This window comes from Eriocheir sinensis, chromosome 45, assembly GCF_024679095.1.
Source record: "Eriocheir sinensis breed Jianghai 21 chromosome 45, ASM2467909v1, whole genome shotgun sequence".
Lineage (NCBI taxonomy): Eukaryota > Metazoa > Arthropoda > Malacostraca > Decapoda > Varunidae > Eriocheir > Eriocheir sinensis.
The window spans coordinates 2,853,494-2,878,961 of record NC_066553.1 but is presented as its reverse complement, the minus strand read 5'-3'; the positions used below and the strand labels follow the sequence as shown (position 1 = coordinate 2,878,961).

At 41.2% G+C, this 25,468-nt stretch overlaps 1 protein-coding gene across 1 annotated transcript in view; it reads right to left on the bottom strand.

Moving 5' to 3' along the window:
* The window catches only part of LOC126980880 (protein gustavus-like), a 116,056-nt gene extending 107,589 nt beyond the window's left edge, over nt 1-8,467 (bottom strand). The window contains exon 1 of the mRNA XM_050831241.1: nt 8,027-8,467. Coding sequence (XP_050687198.1) covers nt 8,027-8,028 — 2 coding nt within the window. The 5' untranslated portion in view covers nt 8,029-8,467. The remainder of the gene's footprint in view (nt 1-8,026) is intronic.
* Between the last annotated feature and the right edge of the window lie 17,001 nt (nt 8,468-25,468).

Here is a 25,468-nt window from a genome sequence, read left to right as displayed (position 1 = left end):
TCTCTCTCCCTCCCTTCCTCTCTCCCCTCCCCTCCACCCTCCTCTCTCCCTCCATTCCCTCCCTCACTATAATCAATAGTGAGTCCCCGCCTAGCGCAGCCCGGGGAGAGAGAGAGAGAGAGAGAGAGAGAGAGAGAGAGAGAGAGAGAGGATAGCAACTCTAAAAAAATCGCAGTTGCTTAATCACCAAGTTTGTAATAAATATTTGGATCTCTCTCTCTCTCTCTCTCTCTCTCTCTCTCTGCATCAAATTATGGCCCTCATCAACACCACCATCACCTCCATTACCTGGTCATCACAAGCTTGTTCGTACACACACACACACATACACACACACACACAGCCCCCATCACCTTCACCACCACCACCACCTCCACAGCAAGCTCCCCATCACCACCACAACCACCACCAATATACCCACGCCATCACCACCACCACCACCATTGCCTTCATCACAACCATTAATAGTAATCAGTAAAATAATAAGTACATAAGTAAAAAAATATATTAAGGAAACGGTAAATAAATAAAAAATATGTAAAAAAATAAAAAATACAATCCGTGCACAAACACTTGACGTCTTAGCTCCTCCCCTTTCCCTCATCTCGACGCCCACCATTGGCTGAATCGATCCCCAAGCCCCGCCCCTTCCCTCCCGCCCCCAGCCAATCCCCTGCCTCCCTCGCCCCTTTCTCCCCATATACACGCGGTAATCAATCACGTATACATTGGAGCTTGTGTTTGTCTTTCTCTTAATGGGACAACACGGCTGCTACTACCTCCTCCGGGACCAGTTTTTCTTTGGCCGGGTTATTAAGCGATGGGAAAAAATAATTGGTACGGAATATTTCACTGCCAACTAATAAACTTTCAGACGAAGGTACTAGTCATTCTTTTTAATCCGTTTGCATAATAATATCAATATCTATAACGTACTGTTACTCTCGCAGTTCAGTTCGTGCCACAACACCTAATCATGTACTTCCTTTCCTAGCAAAAAGTATGTATTAATTTTTACTTTTATTTTTGGTTTGCATATCGACCATTATCTGTAACGAACCTTTACTCTCACATCTTGCTCCCACTAATATATATAACTTCCATTCTTAACAAAAAATAAATAAATAAATAAAACTAAATAAACTACTTTCACTATTATCATTAAAAAAAAAGCGGTCGGTTCCAGTCCAATGTTTTACTTCACCAAAGAATTAACATTTCCACAGCGTACTTTTCCATTTATGACAAAAAAAAACAATTACTCGCAAGCGTTATACTATCATTATCTATAATTAACATACTTGATATAAAAAGAACTGTTGAATCACAATCAGAACACACACACACACAGACACACACACACACACAATCACAAACAATATCAACACGCGTAGAACCACAATAAGAAATACACGCAGGAATGCATGCATGTTCACTTCGTCATTCCACTATTCATTTTTCGGAGGGAAGAGAAATAATCCCAAGTAATGGACTTGGTATTACTGCACGGACCCAAAAGTGAACAGACTATCATTAGCAAGGGGGTGAAAGAAGGGGAGAGAAGGAAGGGGAGACGAGCAGCAAGGCGGGTGAAGGGATAATAAGAGAGAAAGGGGGAAGAGGAAAGGGATAGTGATGGGAAGGGAAGGGGAACGAGGAAGAAAGGGGAGAACAAGGGCTGGCAAGAGGAAGGAAGACGGGGGAGTAAATGGGGGAGGTGGGAGAAGGAGGAAGGGGACTAGGAAGGAAGGGAAAGGGGAGAACAAGGGCTGGCAAAATAGAGAAAAGGTCTGAGAAGGAGAGAAGGAATGGGAATAAAAGGGAGATACAGGAAAAGGAGGAAAGGGAATGAAAGGGGAGAACAAGAGTAGGAAAAAAAGGAGGATGAGAGAGGGAGGGAGAGGATTGAGGAAAACCAAAAGAGAAAAGAAGGGAACAGGAGAACAAGGAAGGAAAAGTAGAAGGGAAAGAATGATGGAGAGAGGATGACTGAGAAGGAGAAGGGAAGAAAATGGGAGGGAGGAGAATGGAGAGAAGTGGAATAGGAAAAAAGGAGAAGGATTGAGGAAAAGCAGGAGAGAATGGAAGAGAATAGAAGAAGAAAGCAAGAAGAGTAGAAGGGAAAGAAGAGAATGGGAATATATACAAAGCAATGAAAAAAAAAAGTTCTCCAAAATGTACACTATAGTAGACGGCCGATAATCGAACCCAGGACGCTCAGAATGTGAAGGCGGAACAGCATACCAGTGAACCATTCCATCCAATCACAGGTATATACATTTTGAAAGCTTCCACTGCTAAGACATTCTCCGCTGAAGGGACAAGAGGAAGTAGAGAGAGGGAAGAGGAGGAGACGAGAATGGAAGGGTGGAGATGACAGAGGGGTGAAAAAGAGGGAAGAGGAGAAGGAGGAGGAAGAGAAGAAAGGGAGAGGGAGACGGGGAAGGAGAAAGGGAAGCAGGAAAGTAGGTACTGTGTCACAAGCAGGGGTGAAAGGAAGGGGGTGTGCCGCATGCAAGGGAGGAGGAGAGGATGGAGGAAGGGAAAGGGAGAGAGGGAGAAAGGGAAGGAGGTACAGGGGTGTTTGGCAACGATGACTCGGTACAAATATAATAATAATGATAATAATAATAATAATAATAATAATAATAATAATAATATATCAATTGGAATGACTTTTATAGCAGTAGAATTATTATTATTACTATTATTATTATTATTATTATTATTATTATTATTATTATTATTATCAAAGAAGAAAAGAACAAGAACAAGAAAAAGTAGTAGTAGTAGTAGTAGTAGTAGTAGTAGTAGTAGTAGTAGTAGTAGTAGTAGTAGTAGTAGTAGGTGTTATAGCTGTAGTAAAAGAAAAAAAAGAAAAGGAAAAAGAAAAGAAGAAAAAGAAGAAAAATAAAACGTAGTCATAACTATTATTACTATTATTGGTAGTAGTAGTAGTAGTAGTAGTAGTAACATCAATAGCCACAGAAATAGTAGTAGCCATAGTCTAAACATCAACAGGAAGAGGAAGATGACGAGAAGTAGAGGAGGAGGAGGAAGACCTAGGAAAAAGTATGAGCACATCAGCTGAGCACTCTTGAGCACCGCCAAGACTGACTCATTCACTGACGACACACACACACACACACACACACACACAGTACTAGTGGTGGTGGTGGTGGTGGTGGTGCAGTATAGTAGTAGTAGTAGTAGTAGTAGTAAGACGACAATGATGACAAAAAGGAAAAAGAAACAAATTATGAAGAACACACACACACACACACACACACACACACACACACACACACACAAACAAACAACATCAAAATCTGCCCTCGTGTTCTATTTACTTTACCTTACGAAGTCTCTCTCTCTCTCTCGTCACACCAGGACACGGAGGAACCTTGAGCGAGGCAGCATCATAAAAAAACGCCTAACGGACACAGCCTTGGCATTACTGAAGCCTTGAACTTGCCGAGAGAGAGAGAGAGAGAGAGAGAGAGAGAGAGAGAGAGAGAGAGAGAGAGAGAGAGAGAGAACAGTGTGCATGGTTGATCGTTATAAGAGGATGTTGAGATTACATAAATACTTTGAGCCAAGTCATACCAGCGCTGGCGTTAGACTATGGAGAGAGAGAGAGAGAGAGAGAGAGAGAGAGAGAGAGAGAGAGAGAGAGAGAGAGAGAGAGAGAGAGAGAGAGAGAGTAGTCTTATTTTCTTTATTCTTTTCACCATCTGTTGCTGTTGTTGATAGTGTTTTCCTTTTTCTTTTTCTTCTTTTTTCTTGAGAGAGAGAGAGAGAGAGAGAGAGAGAGAGAGAGAGAGAGAGAGAGAGAGAGAGAGAATTAAAACCGTCACATTCTATATATAAAAAGGAAAGTTAAAATACAAGGTTGGTTGAGTCCATTCCCAGCTGTTCCTTTACACTTCAAAAGGACACAATAATAAGCCTTCAAAAAAATGGAAACCCTAATTTAAGGCGAGCTTCAAAGAATGACAAGAAAGGTTTTATTTTAATCTTTACAAAAATTAAATAAAATAAAATAAGACTTACTAATTTTATTCATGGTTTTATTTATTTTTACTCTTTTTTTTTCTTTTCTTTTTTCCTTTTTTTTTCATTCTTTTCGCTTTGCTTTTTTTTCTTATTCCTTCTTCATTGATATTTACCTTTCATTTCTTTTTTTTCACTCATTTACCTTATTGTCTTATTTTCCTTATTCCTTCTTCATTCATTTTTACTATATATTTTTTTCTATTTTTTCACTTTATTTTTTTACCTCTCATTTCCCTTTCCCTTTCTTCCTCTACCTGCCTTGATGTTTAATTATTGCATTATATAAGTGAAGGTTTCTATCTTTACCGCCACGCCTTCCCTCGTCCGCATAACACTGCTCCCTCCCTTCAACAACTCGCTAAATCGTTATTCTGGTGAGCAAGCACTGCAATACGACAGGTCTGGGTCTGGGTATTCTCAAACGCTTCCCCCTTTTGCATCATCTATTTCCACGGGCCAAAAAGATCAGTCGGGTTCAAATGAGTGATTTTTCGAGGTTTACGAGAAGATAAAGAAGTAGAAGGAAAAGAAGAAAAAGAAAAGAAGAGAGAGGGGTCAACCTACCACCAGGCTATTAAAACTACCTAGGGGTATGTCCAAAACTCCTACGAAAGCCTTGTCAAATAGGTGAGTTCGGGCAACGAAATGTTTAATATATATTCTAAGCCCTGCACCTTCATGTTACTCCACTCCGAGTTTTAATGAGAGATCTTTTGAGGTTCATGATGCAGAAGAAAGGTCGAGCTACCACACAGCTCATTAAACTACCCCTGGAAATGCCCAAAACGCCTACGAAAGCCTTGTCAAATATATAGGTGAGCTTGGGCAATGAAATGTTTGAGAATATAAGTCCTGCATCTTTTTGTTACACCATTCCGGGTTTTAATAAGTGATTTTTTAGGTTCGATACAGGAGAAGGTTCAAGCTACCACCAGGGTTTTAAAACTACCCATGGAAGTATTCAAAACTTTTACGAAAGCCTTGTCAAATGGGTGAACTTGGGCAACAATGAAATGTTAAGAATATGGGCCCTGCACCTTTATGCTAACCCACTCCCTGCCAGCTACTACAAACCAGAAAGGAAACATCATAACAAGATTCCTGAGCAAGTAAAGTCAAGATATCTAAAGGGCGGTATTTTAAGCCGCTTCCGCTTCAAACACCAATTATTTCCAAAGGCCGAGAGTGACATTAATCGAATTTTCATGAGTGTCTTTTCACGTTCATGGTAAAGAAGAAGGGCCAAACTACCACCAGGGTCATGAAACTACCCCTGGAAATGCCCAAAACGCCTAGGAAAGCCTTGTCAAAATTGTGAGCTTGTGCGTCAAAATGTTTAAGAATACAGCGCTTAGTAATTGCTATAACGTACATAACACCTTCCATCAAGGGTCAAATTATCACCAGGGTCATCAAAGTACCCCTGGAAATGCCCAAAACGCCTACGAAAGCCTTGATAAATAGGAGAGCTTGGGCGTCAAAGTGTTTAAGAATAGGTGAATTAGTGACTGCCATAACATATATATTACCTTCCATCAAGGGTCAAACTACCACCAGGGTCATTAAACTACCCCTGGAAAACGCCTACGAAAGCCTTGTTAAATAGGAGAGCCTGGGTGTGGAAGTCTTTAAATTAAGAATATACCCCTAAGTCTTCAGCCATTATTTATCATTATTACTATTATTATCACGCCTGCACCTAATAGGATAAAGTGAATTATTTAATTTTCCCTCAACGTGCAAGCTCATAGTGGCTCAAGGCTGTCTTGGGGGTACTAGTCTCTTTTTTTTCTAGTGGTTGGCCCTGGGCGGTGGCGCTGGAACGGGTAGTGTTTTTATTGTGAGATGTCCTTTCTGGCTGCCTGGCTCGTGTTGATGCTAAAGCCACTAGTAATGATGGTGCTAATGCTGGAAATTGCAGAGCTAATAATAATAGAAATGATAAGAAGATGAAGAAGAAGAGAAAATACATGAAGAAGTAATAGAATAATAATAATAATAAAAATGATAAGAAGATGAAGAAGAAGAGGAAATACATGAAGAAGTAATAGAATAATAATAATAATAAAAATGATAAGAAGATGAAGAAGAAAATACATGAAGAAGTAATATAATAATAATAATAATAAAAATGATAAGATGAAGAAAAAATGCAAGAAGAATTAATAGAATAATATTAATAAAAAGAACATGAAGAATAATAACAAGAAGAACAAGATCATGAAGAAGAGGAACAAGAAAAATAAATAGTAATAGTAGTAGTAGTAGTAGTAGTAGTAGTAGTAGTAGTAGTAGTAGTAGTAGTAGGAGTAATAGTAGTAGTCGTAGTAGTGGGAAAATAAGTGGAAGAAAAAGAAGGAAAAGAAGAAAAGGAAAAAGGAAAGAACACTACCTACAAAAAACAACAGCAACAGACAATAAACAATAAATACAAGAAGAACAAAGAAAATAAGGCCAGATACTAATCATCCACACCATCAAAACCCCACCATTGTAACAACCTGAACATATACACCCCATCTTGACATTCAGTTGGCACTAAGTTAACCTTGCCTGCGGAGTTTTATGGCAACACTAAGCTATGCATAAATAGATACATACAGACTGTGACATTCAAGATAGACCAGTTCACCTTGCACAGATCTCGTCACGGTCCCTACCCTACCCTTTTTCAGATACCCAGTAAGAGCTTCGTGGAACTGCTATACGTTTAATTATTTTTAGAACACTAAGACAATATGGGCATTAAAATATAGGAGATGAAAGTGTGTATGAGTCAGGGTTGTTGGTGGTGGTGGTGGTGGGTGTGACATGGCAGAATGGTGGGAGGAAGCTCAGAGGGTGACAGTTCTGATTCTGATTCTGCTGTTCTATAAGTGTTTGACAAGGTCTGTGTATGTATAGAACGGTATGTTATTATGTTACATGTCAAGCTAAAAGAGGTGTCTATATTTAGTGTGTGTGTGTGTGTGTGTGTGTGTGTGTGTGTGTGTGTGTGTGTGTGTGACAAGATCTGTGTACGTATTGGTATGTAAATGTCAAGCTAAAACAGGGGTCTATCTATGTTAACGTGTGTGTGTGTGTGTGTGTGTGTGTGTGTGAGACAAGATCTGTGTACGTATTGGTATGTAAATGTCAAGCTAAAACAGGGGTCTATCTATGATTAACGTGTGTGTGTGTGTGTGTGTGTGAGCTACGCAAATTATACCAACGGCGATCAAATCAAGGTACACACTCATTCCAGTTTAATCATACACATTCACTACATACAAACCCAATGCTCGGGCTGCACTGTGTATGCTTATTACACCTCGGTCATGGAGCGATCTCATCCAATGGAATTTGTTTAAAAGAGTAATTCTTTATCTATTAAATTAAAAGTTCTTTCTGGTGATGAGCATAATGCAGCGTGTTCCCCATAGTAAGGCCATTCAAAAGAAACAGTGCAAACGTGTGTCCATTTATCAAGTCATCAAATTATATGTTTCGACTAATACGCGAAATATAATATTGATATAATAATTGTGTCATTCGCAAGCAGTATGGACGGTCTAGGCTTGGACACAGGCAAGCACCTCAAATGGTTTTATTTTTAATGATATTATTTATGTATTTTTCTTATTATTATTAAAACAACTAAAATTATAAGTTACCATTATTACTGGTATTTCTTTTGTTCATATTATTTTATATAAGTTGTATTGTAGTTTTAATAAATATTTAATTGTTTTAATTACTATTATAACTTTCATATATCTTTCCAAGCATAGTGAAACAGTTTTTGAGGAGTAATGTTTGCAAAATTTATCAACCAACTCAACATATATTCTAGTTATTAAAATATTTGTTATTATATATTATTTAACACACACACACACACACACACACACACACACACACACACAGTAACCTGACAAAGGAATCCCTCGCACACAGGTTAAAATAACGACACACACACACACACACTTACATTGGGGTCCAGTGCTGGGGGCTTCGCGGCTGTCAGTCTGTCAGTCAATCAGTCAGCCAGCAAGGGGCGGGGGCTGCCGTGTGGGAAATGAGTGCTGACGGAGTGCTCGATGCTGCCCAATACGAGACGCTGAGGGCAGCAGGGCGGCGGGAGGAGGAAGAGGTGGGTGTTGGGAGGTAGTGGAGGACAGGGAGAGCGGGAGATGGTCCTACGAGCTGGCAACCACCATCACCACCACCACCAGCATCATCACCACCACCACCACGCTCAGCACTCGTCCCCAGCACCACCGCCGGCAGCAGCAACGGTAGCACCTCGTCACCGGTGTTACGCGCACACATGTACACGCACACACACGTCCTGGGAGCACCGCCGCGCACACACCACACACGCACACACACACTCCCCGCCGCTGCCTTGCTCCCGCCCGCCACGGACGCTGGAGTCAAACTAAACGCATGGTTGCCGTTTTTCACTTTTTTCCTCCGTCAGTAGAGCGAATACCTAACGTTTTCGAAGCATGTGTCTTTACTAGGACCTCCAGGGGAATGTCTTGAGGCTAAAGCACCACAATAAAGCTTCCCGTCATCGCCAGAAATGGATAGAACGTGGAAAAACTCAAGCTGGGGAGAGAGATTGATGGATGCCGTTTTTCAGCCTTTTCCTCCGTCAGTAGTGAATACCTAACGTTTTCGACCGATATACCTTAAACACAAACTCCAGGTGAATGTCTAGTTGTTAAAGCAACCAAATATAGCTTTCCGTCACCGCCAGGAATGGAAAAACGTAGAAAAACTAAAAATTCAGGCAGGGGAGAGATATCGCTGGAGAGAAACACACCGAGGTTGGCAACTGTGCTCGGGAGGAATCAGCTGATACTCCCAAACTCGCTCGCGCCTTTTTTTTTGTTTTTATTAATCTTTTTTTATCGTGAACTCGCTCTTTTTGTCACCCTCATGGACGTGTACTGAATGTGGCTCAACGCGGGTGGTAGGTAAGTGTACATGTAGGTTTGGCGTCATGTGCGTGTGTACGTGTGTGTGTGTGTGTGTGTGTGTGTGTGTGTGTGTGTGCAACCAGGTGTAGGTGAGGTAATGGACGGAGAGAGAAAAGTGAGGTACACACATGAGAGGGAGAGTGAAGGGAGGAGGAGGAGGAGGAGGAGAAGTGGTGATAGTGTGTCGGAGTTTGTGGAGACCGAGATAGTGGCAGTGGAGAGAGAGAGAGAGAGAGAGAGAGAGAGAGAGAGAGAGAGAGAGTTACACCTCCACCACCACCATCACCACCGCCGCCGCCGCCGCCCACCAGCTCCATTTGGCGGCAGGTTATATTGACGGTGTGTGTGTGTGTGTGTGTGTGTGTGTGTGTACATATATGGAACCTTCGTGTGTGTGTGTGTGTGTGTGTGTGTGTGAGTGAGAGAGAGAGAGAGAGAGAGAGAGAGAGAGAGAGAGAGAGAGAGAATTTCGACTCATTTTTCCTCGTCTCTCTCTCAAAGCGTTATCTGCAACACGTGTTTTCTCTCTCCCTCCCTTTCCCCTTTCATGCGTAAACACACACACACACACACACACGAGTTCGAATGACTTGATAAACAAAGGCAATGAATCCCGGCTGTTCATTGGTCCAGCGCAACTCCCGCCGGCCAATCACGCAACACGGCGAGTCTCAGCAGCCAATGGGGAGGGAGCTTTCAGGGCGCGTGGAAGGAAGTGTGCAATTGGCGCTTTGGACCGTTCCTCTGATTGGTTCCTTCCCCTCCGCTAGCTAAAACGGAGCTTGAGGAGACGGAGGAGTTGCTGATTATAATAGTTAAATAGGGGTCATTTTTGTCATTCTAGTTTTTCTTTTGGTTTAATTTTTTGGTTTCCGTTACTTTAATTTTTGTTCTTCTTTCTTACGTTCTGAATTCACTTTGTCTTCATTTTCTTCCTTTCTTTATTTTTCTTTACTCTTCTTACGTTTTGACTTCATGTTGTCTTCAGTGTCTTTATTTAAATACGTTTTAAATTAGTTTATTTATTTATTTTTTGCTCTTCTTGCGTTGTCAATTAATTTAGTCTTCCATTTTTTTCTTTTATTTTCGCTTACAATCGTTTAGAAATAACTTTAACTTCTCTTTCTTTCTTCCTTTCTTAACTTTTTGCTCCTCGTTTTACATTTTCAATTCATTTTCTCTTCAAATTCTTTCTCTTTTTACGTTTTGAATTCATTTTGGGCTTCCTTTCCTTTCTTTCATTATTTCTCGCTGTACAAACGTTTCTAATAACTTTTCTCTTCATTTTCGCTTATTACAAACGCTTCGAAATAATTTTATCCCTAATATCTTTCTTTATTATTTTTCGCTCTTTACATTCTCTTTACGCTAATATCCTCTCGCCATCATTGTTATCACCATCATTAACATTGTATTATCAATTAGCTAAGTACTCTCCAGCGTGTTCATGTATGCTGTTTGTCTATTCCACTTTGCCGACAATGCTATTCCTTAATTATTTATCAATATCGCTTTAGTATAATTATAAAATTGCCTTGAGTTCGTTTCCTCTGTGTGTGTGTGTGTGTGTGTGTGTGTGTGTGTGTGTGTGTGTGTGTGTGTGTGTGTGTGTGTGTGTGTAAGGGTCACGTAATGGGCTCAGACTTGCAAAACGGAGAAGTGGAGGAAGAAGAAGAACAAGAAGAAAAGAAAACTAATAAGATGAAAAAAATAAGAACATAAGAACACGTAGCAAGTTGAACAAAGCGTAACAAACGAGGCAACAACAGAAAAAAAAAAAAAAGACAAAGAAATTAAGGTGATGGGGGTGACGCGTACAAACAGGTGTGGAGTGAATGAGAAACGGTATTGGTGGGGGAGCAGAACGGACGAAAGACGGAGAACGAGAGAATGGTGGAGAAAGGTGGGGGAGGACGACACGAAGGAAGGCCTGAGGCGGTGTAGAGAGACGAAGAATTTTGAAAGTTGTGGAGAGAGGAAAAGAGGAAGAACTGTATAAAAGGAAGGAGACAGGGTCGATTTTAAAACATTTCGTCGCCCAAGTTCACATATTTGACAAGGCTTTCCTATGAGTTTTGGGCATTTCCAGAGGTAGTTTAATGTCTCTGGTGGTAGTTTGACCCTGCTTCTGTAACATGAATCTAAAGAAACACTCATTAGAACCCTATTGATCCCCTTTTTGATCTTTAGAAATAGCTGATGTAAGAAACGAAAGCGTCTCAAGAATACCAAAATAAGTCCACAACATACGAAGGGAGATTGAAGATGAGGAAGAGAATGGAGTGGAGAGGAAAGGAGAGAGGAAGGGGCGAAGGAGGGACAGTATAAAGGGAAAGGCTGAAAAGACATCTGCAACAAAGGAAGGACGAAAGGAAAAAAAAAAAGGTGGGTGAGGTCTTAGTGAGAAAGGAAGACTAGGAAAAGGAAAGGAATGGAGAAGAGAAAGGGAGATAAACAAGGAAGAAGGAATGTAGGAGGAGGTGAGGAAGGAGGAGATAAAAGAAAAGTATGAAAGGGCAGAAGAAAAAGAAAAAGAGGAAGAAAGAAAGTGAAAAGAGAGGAAAAAGAAAATTACAGAAGGGGAAGGAGAAACAGAAGATGAAGAGGAAGAAAAGAATGTGAGAGGACATAGTAACAAACGAAGATGTGGAAAAGGATAGACAGGATTGAAAAGGAAGGAAAATAAGCGGGGAAGGAGAATTGCAAAAGAAAGTAAAGGAAGGAAGGAGTAAGAAGGGTAAGTCTGCAACGAACAAGGGAATAAGAAGGAAAAAAATAACGTCTGAGGCTGTACTGAAGAACGAAGACGAGGATAGGGAAAAAGAGTGGGTAGAGAGAATGAAAGGAGGAGTGCAGAAGAGAGGGAAGAAGGGAAAGAAGGGGAGGAGGAGGAGGAATAAGCTTACAACATACAAAAAAAGATGAAAAGGAGGAAGAAAGAAAGTGGATAGGAAGGAAGAGAGAAGAATGAAAGAAGGAATGCAGAAGAGAGAGAAGAAGGGAAAGAAGGGGAGGAGGAGGAGGAGGAATAAGCTTACAACATACAAAAAAAGATGAAAAGGAGGGAAGAAAAAGAGTGGATAGGAAGGAAAAGAGAAAATAACAAATGAGGGAGTGCAGAACAGAGCGAAGAAGGGAGGAAAAGGAGGAGGAAAAAATCTACAGCCTACGAAAGAGGAGGAAAGGAAATAGAGATGGAGAAGAAAGAAAAGAAGAAGCAGAGAGATAAGGGAGGAAAGAAGGGAATGAGTTAGCATGAAAAGACTTGATGGGAGGGAACAAACGAAGGGAAGAAGGAGGAGGAGGAGGAGGTGGCAGAGGAGAGGAGAGAGGAGAGAGGGAGAGAAGGAGGGAAGGATCAAGGGTACAGAGTGTTTGTGTGGTGTGAGTACAAGGGAGGGAGGGAGAGGAGGAAGGTAAGTGTGGAAGGAGGGAGGAAGGGAGGGGGGGGAAGGGAAGGTAAGGAGGGAGGGAGGGAGGGGGGGAAGGGAAGGTAAGGAGGCAGGGGTTATGCGGTGTTAGGGACGGAGGGTAGAAGGGAATGGAGGAGGAGGAGGAGGAGGAGGAGGGAAGAAAAGGTATAGAGAGGTCATTTGAGAGATGGAGAGAGGAGGAGGAGGAAAGGAGAGGGAGGAAGGGCATAGAATAGAGGGTATAAAAATGGGGGGAGAAGGGAGGGAAGGGGAGGAAAGGAGAAGGGGGGACAGGAGGAGGAGGAGAGAAGGGAGGAGAGGTATGGAGGAAGGGTTAACTGTGTGGAGAGAAGGAGGGGAAAGGGAGGGGGAGGGATAGATATGGGGAAGTTAGTAATAAGGGGAGAGAAAAAATGGATGGGGGAGGAGAGGAATGGAGGGGAAGGGGAAGAGATGGAGGAGTTATGGAGGAGGAGGAGGAGGAGGGGAGGTCCTCTAGGCTTCCTCACCTGATCCCTGTTTCAAGGTCATCCCCTTCCCCTCTGTCCCCTTACCTTACCTTGACCAGAAGAAGAAGAAGAAGAAGAGAAAAATAATAAGAGGAAGAAGAAAAAGGCAAAAGAAAAAGAAAAGAGGAAGAAAAAGATGAAAAATTAAGAACATAGAAGAAGAACAAGAACAAGAACAAGAAGAAGAAGAAGAAGAAGAAAAGGCAAAAAAAGAAGAGGAAGAAAAAGATGACAAAATGAAGAATATAGAAGAAGAAGAAGAAGGAAAAAAAAAGAAAATAGAAAACAAGAAGAATAAGCAGATGATGACGAAAGAAAAAGAAAAACAGAAAAAAACAACAGAAAAAAACAAGAAAGAAAAAAGAAAAGGAGGAGAACGAAGAAGAAAAGAATAAAGAAAAAAGAATAAGAAAAAGAGAGACAGAGACCGCCAGCCAACCAGACAGACAGACACAGAGACAGAAAAAAACAACTACCAAAAAAAAAACAGGGTAAGTAGGTTGGTATACAGGTAGACAGCCAAGACAGGTAACCACTCCAGACGCTAGGTAACAATGACACCAGAATATGTCCCTGGCAGCAGAGGCGGCGGCGGCGGCGGAGGGGCCAGCGCTAACCTTCACCTGTCCACCTATCTGCCCCCTTCCCCCTCCCCCTCCCCCCCACACAGGTAACATATAGGCTTCCTCGGCTTCCTCCTCCTACCCTGCCATTCTTCCTCCTCCTTACAGGTGAGAAGAGAGAGAGAGAGAGAGAGAGAGAGAGAGAGAGAGAGAGAGAGAGAGAGAGAGAGAGAGAGAGAGAGAGAGAGAGAGAGAGAGAGAGAGAGAGAGACAGACAGACAGACAGACAGACACACACACACACACACACACACACACACACACACACACACACACACACACAAACACACACACACTTACACAACCAGGGAAGTGCAGCCATACGTTGACGATGTGTTAGTGTAAGCTTTTAAAAAGAGTTCCGCGAGACACCGTGTTAAGTAGTGCATCGTGTCTAAGTAAAAGGAAGTAGCGGTTAATTAAGATAAGGTTGTACACTTAAAAACGAGCTTGACACGTTCCACCTCAAAAAATCACACCGTAAGCCATTTTCTTCTTCCTTTGCTCTTTTTACCGTTTAATCACTAATGGAAATGAGAGGAGAAGATCGGAGGGGGAGGAGGAGGGAAGGGGAGGTATGGACACGGGTTAGACGAAGGGTAGAATGGAATGGAGGAAGAGGAGGAGGAGGGAAGGGGAGGTAAGGACACGGGTTAGACGAAGGGTAGAATGGAATGGAGGAAGAGGAGGAGGAGGGAAGGGGAGGTAAGGACACGGGTTAGACGAAGGGTAGAATGGAATGGAGGAAGAGGAGGAGGAGGGAAGAAAAGGTATGGAAGTCATTTGTGAGATGGAAAGAAGAAGGGCATAGAGGGTATAAAAAGGGGGAGAGAAGAGAAGGAAGGGGAGAAAAGAAGCACCAGAAATAACTACATCGTCACCCATTATCAGTCCACTGCAAAAAGAAAATAAATAAATAAATAAATAAAATAAAGGCCTTTCCCAACGTACTCCACTTGCCAATTGGGATTTATATGTGTTTTACCCTACTATCCTCCTGCCTACGACTTGACCTCTTTCAAGATGAGTGTATCAAGGCAGCTCTCCACCCGAAATTGACCTCTCTTTTGGCTACTCTTCACTTTTATCTTTTAAGGGAGCGGCGAGTAGTGTTTTTTTTTTTTAATGTACCCTATTTGTTGCCCTTGATCCGTGTCCTCTGATGTAAAAAAAATAAGTGTTCTTAAGTAATACATCCATCAGTTCGCGGTCTACCCTGAGTGCTATAATTCCTGGGTTGCTATTGGTAGACTACTATAATGTCCTCTGCTCGCATGATGATTTGTGATATATCCAACCACACCCTCGCAAAGCCACATCAAAAGTTATCTACACCTTCACAATTTTTTTTTTTTTTTTTACAGCAGAGGAGACAGTGTAAGGGCGTAAGAAAAAAATAATAATAATTAAAAAAAAGCCCGCTACATGGCCTTTATCTCTTGTGTGTGTGTTTGTGCGCCTTGCCACAGCGTTCACCTCCGTCGCTGTGGCCTTGAGGAGCTGGTGGTGGCGGGGTAAGGACTTAGGGGACTATTACACTGGGCAAATTTTCCGTGGATCTTCAATCAAACCACGATTTCCGCTGGCGTGGTTCTCATATTTCCGTGGTTTTCTGACGTGTCCACGATCTTCCAAAGCTACGGTAGATTTCACCAAAGGACGACGGTATTACTCACCATCATCAGCAGCAGCAATAACAAGAAACAAATGAGAACCACGCTGGCGGAAATCGTGGTTTGACTGAAGATCCACGGAAAATTTGCCCAGTGTAATAGGTCAGTATTCTTGAACGCTCCCACCTCTCTCATCAACTACTTCCAAAGCCCAACAAGGAGATAATCGGGTTCTCGTGAGTGTTTCCCTAGGTTCTTGGTACAGAGGAAGGGTCAAACTATCACAAGGATCATTAAACTACCCTGGAAGTACCTCAGACTCTTATTAGGCCAACAAGGAGATAATCGGGTTCTCGTGAGTGTTTCCCTAGGTTCTTGGTACAGAGGAAGGGTCAAACTATCACAAGGATCATTAAACTACCCATGGAAGTACCTCAGACTCTTATTAAAGCCTTGTAAAATACGTGAGCTTGGACGCAGAAATGTTTAAAAATACGCCTCATTCTCGCCTCGGCCAGACACACACACACCACGCGGACTGTTCCTCTGACGTCCGGGTTCGGGGTTCCCACAGCGAGCCTTCCCCAGGTTTCCCTCAGGTAGTGTCCATTTACTGACCACCGACCGACCCGCAGGCAGGGACGGATGGCCAGCAGGTGGGTGGAGGAGGAGGAGGGGTGGATGTGGATGGTTATACGGGTGGGTGAGTGGAGGGGAGGGTGATGGGGGAGTGTAGGTGGATTAATGGGTGGGAAGTGGGATGTGCCAAGGCCAGGCGAGGCTGTGTGTGTGTGTGTGTGTGTGTGTGTGTGTGTGTGTACGAAGTGGTCACCAGTCAATTAAAAAAGGCCCATTCTTTATTTTTTCTGTTGTTTTGTTACGTAATAGATAGAAAAAACATTATAAGGGAGAGAGAGAGAGAGAGAGAGAGAGAGAGAGAGAGAGAGAGAGAGAGAGAGAGAGAGAGAGAGAGAGAGAGAGAGAGAGAGAGAGAGAGAGAGAGAGAGAGAGAGAGAGAGAGAGAGAGAGAGAGTGTGTGTGTGTGTGTGTGTGTGTGTGTGTGTGTGTGTGTGTGTGTGTGTGTGTGTGTGTGTTCCGGTGACGTGAACAGTAAGTGGTTTTCAACAGTAGTAGTCATGTCACGTCAACAGCCAAGACATGAGTGGCCTGAAAATGCTTCCTGTTGTGTCTGTGTGTGTGTGTGTGTGTGTGTGTGTGTGTGTGTGTGTGTGTGTGTGTGTGTGTGTGTGTGTGTGTGTTATCGTCATTCATGAAGATTTTACAATGACTTCTTTCCTTTTAACAACTTCCTTTTTTCTTTTCTTTTTCCTTTTCTATTTTTTTTTTGTTACTTTCTTTCTCCTTCCTTCTTCCTTCATTTACAATTCCTACTACTTAACATCGCATTTTCTTTCCCCTCCTTTCCTTCCTTTTTCCTCATTTTCCCCTCCTTTATTTACCTACCTTCAAGACTCCCTCACACTTTCCTCTCCCCTTGTTTCAATGCCCCTTCTACCCAACACTTCCCTCTTTCCTTACCTCTCCCTACCTTGTCCTCCCTCTCACCTCCCTTGTATTAATTTTCCTACAAACATTTTCCCCTTTTCATTTTCCTCATTTTCCTTCCTAGTTCTTCCTCTCACCTCCCTTTTCCTCATCACTTCCCTTGTATTAATTTTCCTACAAACATTTTCCCCTTTTCATTTTCCTCATTTTCCTTCTCAGATCTCCCTCTCACCTCCCTCTTTCCCATCACTTCCCTTGTATTAATTTTCCTACAGACCATTCACACTTATTTTCCCATTTTTCATTTTCCTATTTTCCTTACTAGTTCTCCCTCACACCTCCCTTGAATTACTTTTTCCTACAGACCATTCACACTTGTTTTCCCCTTTCCATTTTCCTCATTTTCCTTCTCGGATCTCCCTTACAGCTCCCTTTTCCCCTCGGTTACGGCACATACTTCCCATCACACTCCCTTTCCCCTCACCTTCCCTTTCCGTTCTGCCACCTCTCCCCTCACGCACCCCTTTTCCTCCCCCATCACCCCTCATGTCAATTAGATTCACTTCCCCTCATTTACCAGCCCTCCCCTCCCCCCCACTCCCCCATCTTCTTCCCCTTCCGTTACCATCCTTTCTATTTCACTTTCTCTCTCCCCTCATTTTTTCGTTAGCGTTTCCATTATCATTCTTTTTTATCATCACCTTTTCCCTTATTTCTCCTTCCCTTCCTTCTTCCTTTTTCTTTCCTTTGTCATTCCTTCTATTCCCTCTCTTTCCTCTCCTTCTCTTTCCTTCCTCCTTTTCCTTTTCTTTGATATTCCTTCTATTCCCTCTTTCCCTTATCCCTTTCTGCTCTTTTTATTTTTCCTTCCTTTTTCTTCCTTCTTCCTTTCTTTGTCTTCCTTTCTCTCACTTCTCCGTTCCTTCTCCCGTTCTCTTCTTCTAGTTTAAGGGGAACTGTACCATCTTCATTATATAGGAAACTGCACCTACCCTTCTCTTCCCCTTCTATTACAACCCTTCCTCTTTTCCTCTCTCCCTCGCTTCTTTCTTTCTAACTTTCTTCCAATTCTTTCTCTAACCTCCCTTTCTTTCCCTTACTTCTCCTCCTATTCCTTCCCCCACCATCACACCGCTGTACCTATATATAAAGTTAACCAATATATCAATCCCACAGTACTACAGTATACCACCAGCATCCATCCTTCCTTTGAGAGATAATCCCCTGAAGATGTCGAGAGAATGGGGATACAGGGCTCGTTTTCTTCGCTGCTATGGGACACTTCTTTATTTGGTCCTCGCAAGCGTTCGTTCCTAGTTTCATTATTTTGTGTCCCGTCATGGTGTTAATGGTAATGGAAACGGGAAGAAGGAAAGGGAAGGAAGGGAATAGAAAAAGTAGGAAGGGATAAGGGAAAGGAGGAAGGAGAAGGAAGAGAAATAGAAAAGGTAGGAGGGGACAAGGGAAGGGAATGAAGGAAAGAGAGGAAATATAAAGAATGAAAAAGGAAAGAGAATGGACAGGACAGTGATTTAAGGCTGTCATTACTTATATAACTGATTCTTTATTATAAAACTGCTATTATATATTAGACCCCATGAAATACATTACTGATATTCCTTTTTTCTCTTTCTATTACGTCCCGTCATCGTGTTTGTGATATAATGTTTCCTTTTTGAGATACCGAAGAGAGAGAGAGAGAGAGAGAGAGAGAGAGAGAGAGAGAGAGAGAGAGAGAGAGAGAGAGAGAGAGAGAGAGAGAGAGAGAGAGAGAGAGAGACGAAAAGAAGGAAAAAGAGAAAACAAAGGAAATGACAGGAGGTAAGAAAAACAAAATAAAAACGGAATAACAGACAAAAAGAAGGAAAAGAGAAAAGAAAGGAAATAACTGTAGCGAAGAAAATAGAAGGAAAAAAGGACAAAATTGAGAAAAATTAAAAAAAAACAAAGAAAATGAAAAGAGGGAAGAAAAACAAAAATAAAAACGAAAAAGACAAAAAGAAAAGAAAAAGAAAAAACAAGAAAATAACAACAGGAGGTAAGAAGAACAAAATAAAAACCAAACGAACGAAGACAAAACAACAGAAAATGAAGCTGAATGAACAGAGAGAGAGAGAGAGAGAGAGAGAGAGAGAGAGAGAGAGAGAGAGAGAGAGAGAGAGAGAGAGAGAGAAAGTATCATGATAATGCGTTTATCTCTACAGCAAAACAGACAATATTATACTGGAGTAACACGTGACGCAATAAACACACACACACACACACACACACACACACACACACACACACACACGCACACACACACACCGTTACCTTGACTGCTAAGCCTCCTGTGAGTGTGTAAGCGAGTGCCTTCAGACACTTACCAGCTGTGGAAGAGAGAGAATATACGTGAATTAAAACAGTAGTAGTAGTAGTAGTAGTAGTAGTAGTAGTAGTAGTAGTAGAAGAAGAAAAGTAGTAGTAGTGGTAGTAGTAGTAGTAGTAACATTAAATTATATAACGTTACGGAAATTGAACTTTGATATCAGTTACATACGTTACATCAAACATTTCAGACTTAGTAACTATCTGCATATACTGAGTGCTAATAATAATAATAATAATAATAATAATAATAATAATAATAATAATAATAATAATAAAAGATGGAGAGGTACATAGATAGACAGGGAACGAACACAGACAATAAGAGTGAGAAGAAAATAAAGAAAAGTAAAGGAGGAAAAATAAAGAAAAACAAAGTAAAAAAAAACATACAAGAACGAGCCAAAAATTGAAGATGAATGACACAGAACGAAAAAAAAGAGAAAACGAAAAATAAATAAAGAGGACAAAACAAAACACAAAAAACATCAATACAAACACACCACAAAAAAAAACCCATAAATAATCACACACAAAAAGAAGGAAAAAAAACACACCAGTCCCCCTTAAAAAAAGCACACAAATCAACAAAACAAAAGCGCATCAACAACAACACAACCCCAACGAAAGCCAAGACCAAGACCCAGAAGAAACACCGAGGGACCTTACAGACTACAGGCGGTTGCGATGATCATTGTGGAAGAAGGAACGAAGGGGAGGAGACGTGACTGCTGGGGCGCCCTGAGAGAGAGAGAGAGAGAGAGAGAGAGAGAGAGAGAGAGAGAGAGAGAGAGAGAGAGAGAATGTAGCAAGGAGCCTTCACACCCACGACTCAAGTAATCAAGATCGCATTAGTGGTTCCGCTGGGCCGTAATAAAACACACGACCCGTTTTCTTCTTCTACTCTTCTGTTGGTGCCGTGAAATTCAAGTTGCGTTCTCTGTCTCACGAATTTCTAGCTTTCTCTTTTTTTTTGTTGTTTTATGAATGTGATTGCTTTTGTTTTCTTTCTCTCTTTGCTAGTTGACTTTCATCCGGTTTTCTTTTTTCTTTGTTTTCTTTATTTCGGGTTCAATTGTTTTTCCTTTTTTCTATCTTTTTTTTCAAGTTTCCCCTTTTTTTCTAGACTTCGTTTTCTATGTTATTTTTCTTATTTTGTGATTTATTTTCTTTATTTTTTCTTTTCCTTCTTTACTAATTGTCTTGTTTTACTTGGTTTTCTTTCTTCTTTTTTTTTACAATATCTGAGTCTCTCTTTTTTATTGTTTTGTGATTGGGATTTCTTTCCGTTTTCTTTCTTTATTATTTGTTTTGTTTCACCTGGTTTTCTTCTTTTCTTTCTTTTTTTATCTATTCTTGTCTCTTTCTCTCTGTCTTTTTCTTTGTTTTTCTTCTTTCTTTTTTATCTATATTTGGGTCACGTTTTTTTCGATTTGGGGTTCAATTGTTTCCTTATTTTCTATCTTAATTTTCAACAGCTCCCCGTTTTTTTTTTTCCTAGGTTGCTCGTTTTCTATAAATATGTTTCTTTACTTTTCAATTTTTCTCATTTATATTTTCTACTCGGTGTGTTTCTATTCACTTTTCTTGTCTAAATCATGTAGTCTTATTTGTCTTTTACTTGCGTGTTCAAATTTCCCTTGTTTAATATTTCCATCTTCTCTCTACATTCCTTATCCAAAGCCTTTATCTTCTAATTACGATGTTCTTTCTTTACTTACTTTCTTACTTCATTTTTCTTGTTTCTATTCACACCACTGAGAAGGAAAAGAATTATATATACTTTTTTACATATTACGATAAAGTCTCCTACGTTCTTCTTCTTTAGTGGACAAGTTTTAACGTATTTTCCTCATGCACCAAAATTTTAGACAAGTTTCCTCTTAAATGTTGGAGATTTTGAAAGATTTATTAAAGTTCACGTCCAAAATAAACACTCCTATTCAGTTTTCTTTGTCGAGTAAAATGTTTTCTTGGGTTTTCTTTCATTCGTGTAGTTCGAGATGATAAACAATGCACGAAGGAAGTATTAATTTATCACAGAAACAAGAGGTATATAACAGTGATGGTTGTGGTGGTGGTGATTGTGGTTGTGGTTGATGATGATGGTGGTTGTGGTGGTCATTTTCACCCCTCCTCCTCCTCTTTCTACTACTACTACTACTACTACTACTACTACTACTACTACTACTACAGCTATTACTACACCTCCCTCCTCTCTCTCTCTCTCTCTCTCTCTCTCTCTCTCTCTCTCTCTCTCACACACACTTTTTCTTCCTAATTTCCTTACATCTCCCTCAGCAATCTTACACACACACACACACACACACACACACACACACACACACACACACACACACACACACACATTAATCAACGCCGGAAAGGGGGGGAAAAAATCTTAATTATTATGGTTCTAAATCTTTCCTTGGACAAGTTGCTCCACGAAAAGGAGGAGGAAAGGAAGGAGGAAGGGAGGGAGGGAAGGGAGGAAGGGGGGAAGGAAAGAGGGAGAGAGGGAGAAAGGGTGGGAGGGTAAAAGGAAGGACAGAAGGATGGAGGAAGGAAGGAAGGGATGGAAGGAAGGAAGGAAGGAAGGAAGGAAGGAAGGAAGGAAGGAAAGAAGGAATTAATGAATGAAATAATGAACTGTGAAAACAAGGAAGGAATAAGGGAATGAAAAGAAGGAGGAGGAAGAAAGGAGGAACGAAGGAGAGAGAGAGGAAAAAAACGAAAGAACGAATCAACGAAGAAGGGAAGAAGAGTAGAAAGAAGACAGGAAGTAAAGGAAGAGGAAGTAAATAAATAAAAAGGAAAATAAGACAAATCATAATAATACAAAACAGATGAAAGGAAAAAGTAAGGAAAGAAAAAATGAAGTAGATGAAAGAAAAAAAAGAAAGAAAAAAATACAAGACATAAAAAAAATACAAGACAAAAAATGTAGATGAAAGAAAAATAAAAGAAAAAAATACAATAGACAAAAAATAGACAAAAATGCAAGACAAAAAAAGTAGATCAAAGAAAAAAAAAAAAAAATACAATAAACAAAAAATAGACAAAAATACAATAGACAAAAAAAGTAGATGAAAGAAAAAATAAAAGAAAAAAATACAATAGACAAAAAATAGACAAAAATACAATAGACAAAAAAAGTAGATGAAAGAAAAAAATAAGAAAAAAAATACAATAAACAAAAAATAGACAAAAAATACAATAGACAGAAAAAGTAGATGAAAGAAAAAATTAAAGAAAAAAATACAATAAACAAAAAATAGACAAAAATACAATAGACAAAAAAAGTAGATGAAAGAAAAAAGAAAAGAAAAAAAATACAATAAACAAAAAATAGACAAAAATACAATAGACAAAAAAAGTAGATGAAAGAAAAAAATGAAGTAGAAAAAAATACAAGACAAAAAATACAATAGACAAAAATACAATAGACGAAATAGACGATAAAATAGACAATACAAAACAATACAATGAACGGAAGAATAGAGAAAGGAAAATCTGATAAAGTTGACCCTGAAAAAAAGGGTTTAAAAAAAGCAAATATCTTGTGGACACGAGAATTAAAAGAGATAAGAGATAATGAACGAGAGAAAAAAGAAGCTTATCAAAAATATTTCACTCTTATCTAAATTAAAAAAAAGTTTAATGATAACTGTGATCCTCCTCCTCCTCCTCCTCCTCCTCCTCTTCCTTCGTTATCCATTTTTTTTCTTTCTATCCTTCCTTTCTCCTCCTCCTCCTCCTCCTCTATCTATCCCTCTCTCCTCCTCCTCCTCCTCCTCTATCTATCCCACTCTCCTCCTCCTTCTTCTTCTTCTTCTTCTGCTTCCACCTCCGCTTCCTGCTCATCCATCTCCTCGTCCTCCTCCCTCCTCCCTCCCTCCTCCTCTCCTCCTCTGCTTCTTCTACGCCTTCATCTTCTTTTTCCTCATTCTTCCTCTTCCTCCTCATCCTCCTCCTCCTCCTCCTCCTCCTCCTCCTCTTCCTCTTCCTCCTCCTCCTCCTCCTCCTCATCATCATCATCATCATCATCATCATCATCATCATCCTCTTCCTCTTCCTCTTCTTCCTTCCTCCTTTCCTTCTCTCCTCCTCCTCCTCCTCCTCCTACTAGTTTGCAGGCGTGTAGACCGACTCATCTAACTATCCTCCCCAGAAAGACGGGACTTCAACGGATCAAGAATCAACACCAAGGTTAACATAAACTGGTGGGTGAAAGCATTGTTAGAGAACAACTGACTGAGTTCTGTGGACGAAGTATCAAGAACAGAAGACGCTACTGTATTCCTGGTGCAAAACTACAAGATATAAAAGAAGCGGTAGACCTCGTCTCAGACCGCACGAGCAGGACACACTCTTTGTTTTGCACGCTGGCACGAACAACGTCCAAACAATGTCCACGGAGGAAATTATAGCTGACTACCGACGAGTAATCCGCCGCTTCAAGGAAAAGTCAAGCCACATCATTGTCTCAGGGATTCTTCCGAGAATCAACGCCTTCACAGGCTTCCACAGAAAGGCGTCGAACATCAACAACAGATTGAAGCACCTCTGCCAGAACGAGGAAGTTTCGTTCGCAAGTCAGTGGGATCATTTCTATGATATCCCGACCTTTTCCATCCTGACGGTCTTCACCTCAATGCGATTGGCTCAGCACGGCTTGGTAGGTTGCTGAACGAGGAGGTACTTTGTACTCAAAAACTCCGAGCGCGGAGGGGCACCAAAGTATCGTAAACAACCAACCAGTAGGGACCGCTCATTACACACCAAGGCCCCAACAGTGAACACAAGCAGACACCAGACTACTGTGCGAAGCGTTGAAGTCAAGAAGGACATTTCTGTCCTATACACCAACGCGCGGAGCTTAATACCCAAACGGGATGAGTTACTTGCCTATGTTGACGTAGAAAGTCCGGACGTGATTGCCATCACCGAAACGTGGGCCACCTCTGACCACCTAATGACCGAATTCTCAATTCCGGGATACCGAGCTTACAAATCAGACTTCACAAGAAAGGAGGAGGTGTCATCTGTTACGTCAAGAACAAATACCCTGCCGTGGAAATAACCAAAGAAGACTCAGAGAAATATGACACTGTATATGTTGAACTGGAGACTAGCAAGCACAACAAAATAACGATTGGAACCGTTTACAGACCTCCAAAGCAACAAGCAGCGGACGACGAAGCGCTGTACGAGGAAATTCACACCATAACACAAAACAAACAGTCAGTCATTATCGGGGACTTTAACTGTTCCAACATTGACTGGACCACGATGATTGGAGATCGGGAGGTAACAGATTGCTCGAAATGTTAGAGGACAATTTTCTTACTCAGATTGTTACCCAACCGACGAGGGAAAATAACTTATTAGACCTAGTACTCGTGAGTGATTCAGATCTCACACGTGAATGTCAAGTCGGCGAAAAACTGGATGGTTGCGACCATCACCTAATTCGCCTAAAAATCAGAACAGACCATGAACTCACCGAAAACATGTCCAAGATTCCAGACTACAAAAAAGCCAATTTTAACTTCGCTCGTGAGCTGATAACCCAGACAACTTGGGAACCCATGAACCTCACTCCGGTGGACGGCGCGTGGAACGGCTTTAAGAACAAACTCCTGGAGGTAGAGAGAACGACTGTTCCCATGAAGACAAGGAGAACAAATAATGCCACAAGCACACCGTGGATGACTACCCAAGTTCGACGGGCGATTAATTTGAAGAGAAAATACAACTTGCTAAAGGAAAACAGCACTGACGAGGCACGCGAACAGTACCATCAAAGCCTCAGAGCTTGCAGAACACTCATTCGCCAGAGTAAACGTGACTATGAAAAGCAAATTGCACGCGAAGCCAAGTCCAACCCGAAAAGTTCTTCACGTATATAAGAACCAAAAGAAGACAAAAGCAATATCGGTCCCTAAAAGATGAAAGTGACGTACTAACACAGGACAGTAGACAAATGGTCGAAATCCTAAACAGGAACTTCCGTCTGTGTTCACGGTCGAGAATACCCAGTCCGTACCGAGCCCTTCCCACCGATGGGAATCACTCCCAGAAATTGGTACAATCGACGAACGGGATGTGAAAAGTACCTAGACAAACTCGAGACAAACAAGTCTACCGGACCTGACGACTTGTCACCCAGGCTGGAACTCAAGCAGCAAATCCTCAAGCCACTCACCGCCATCTACAATCTGTCACTACAACAAAACAAAGTCCCGAAAGACTGGAAACAAGCGAACGTAACACCGATCTACAAAAAGGAGACAAAAGTGTGTCCCTAAACTACAGACCAATCAGCTTGACCTCAGTGGCCGGAAAAATCCTCGAGAAGATCATCAGAGACAAACTCGTTAGGTTCCTTGAAGACAACAACATCATTTCCGA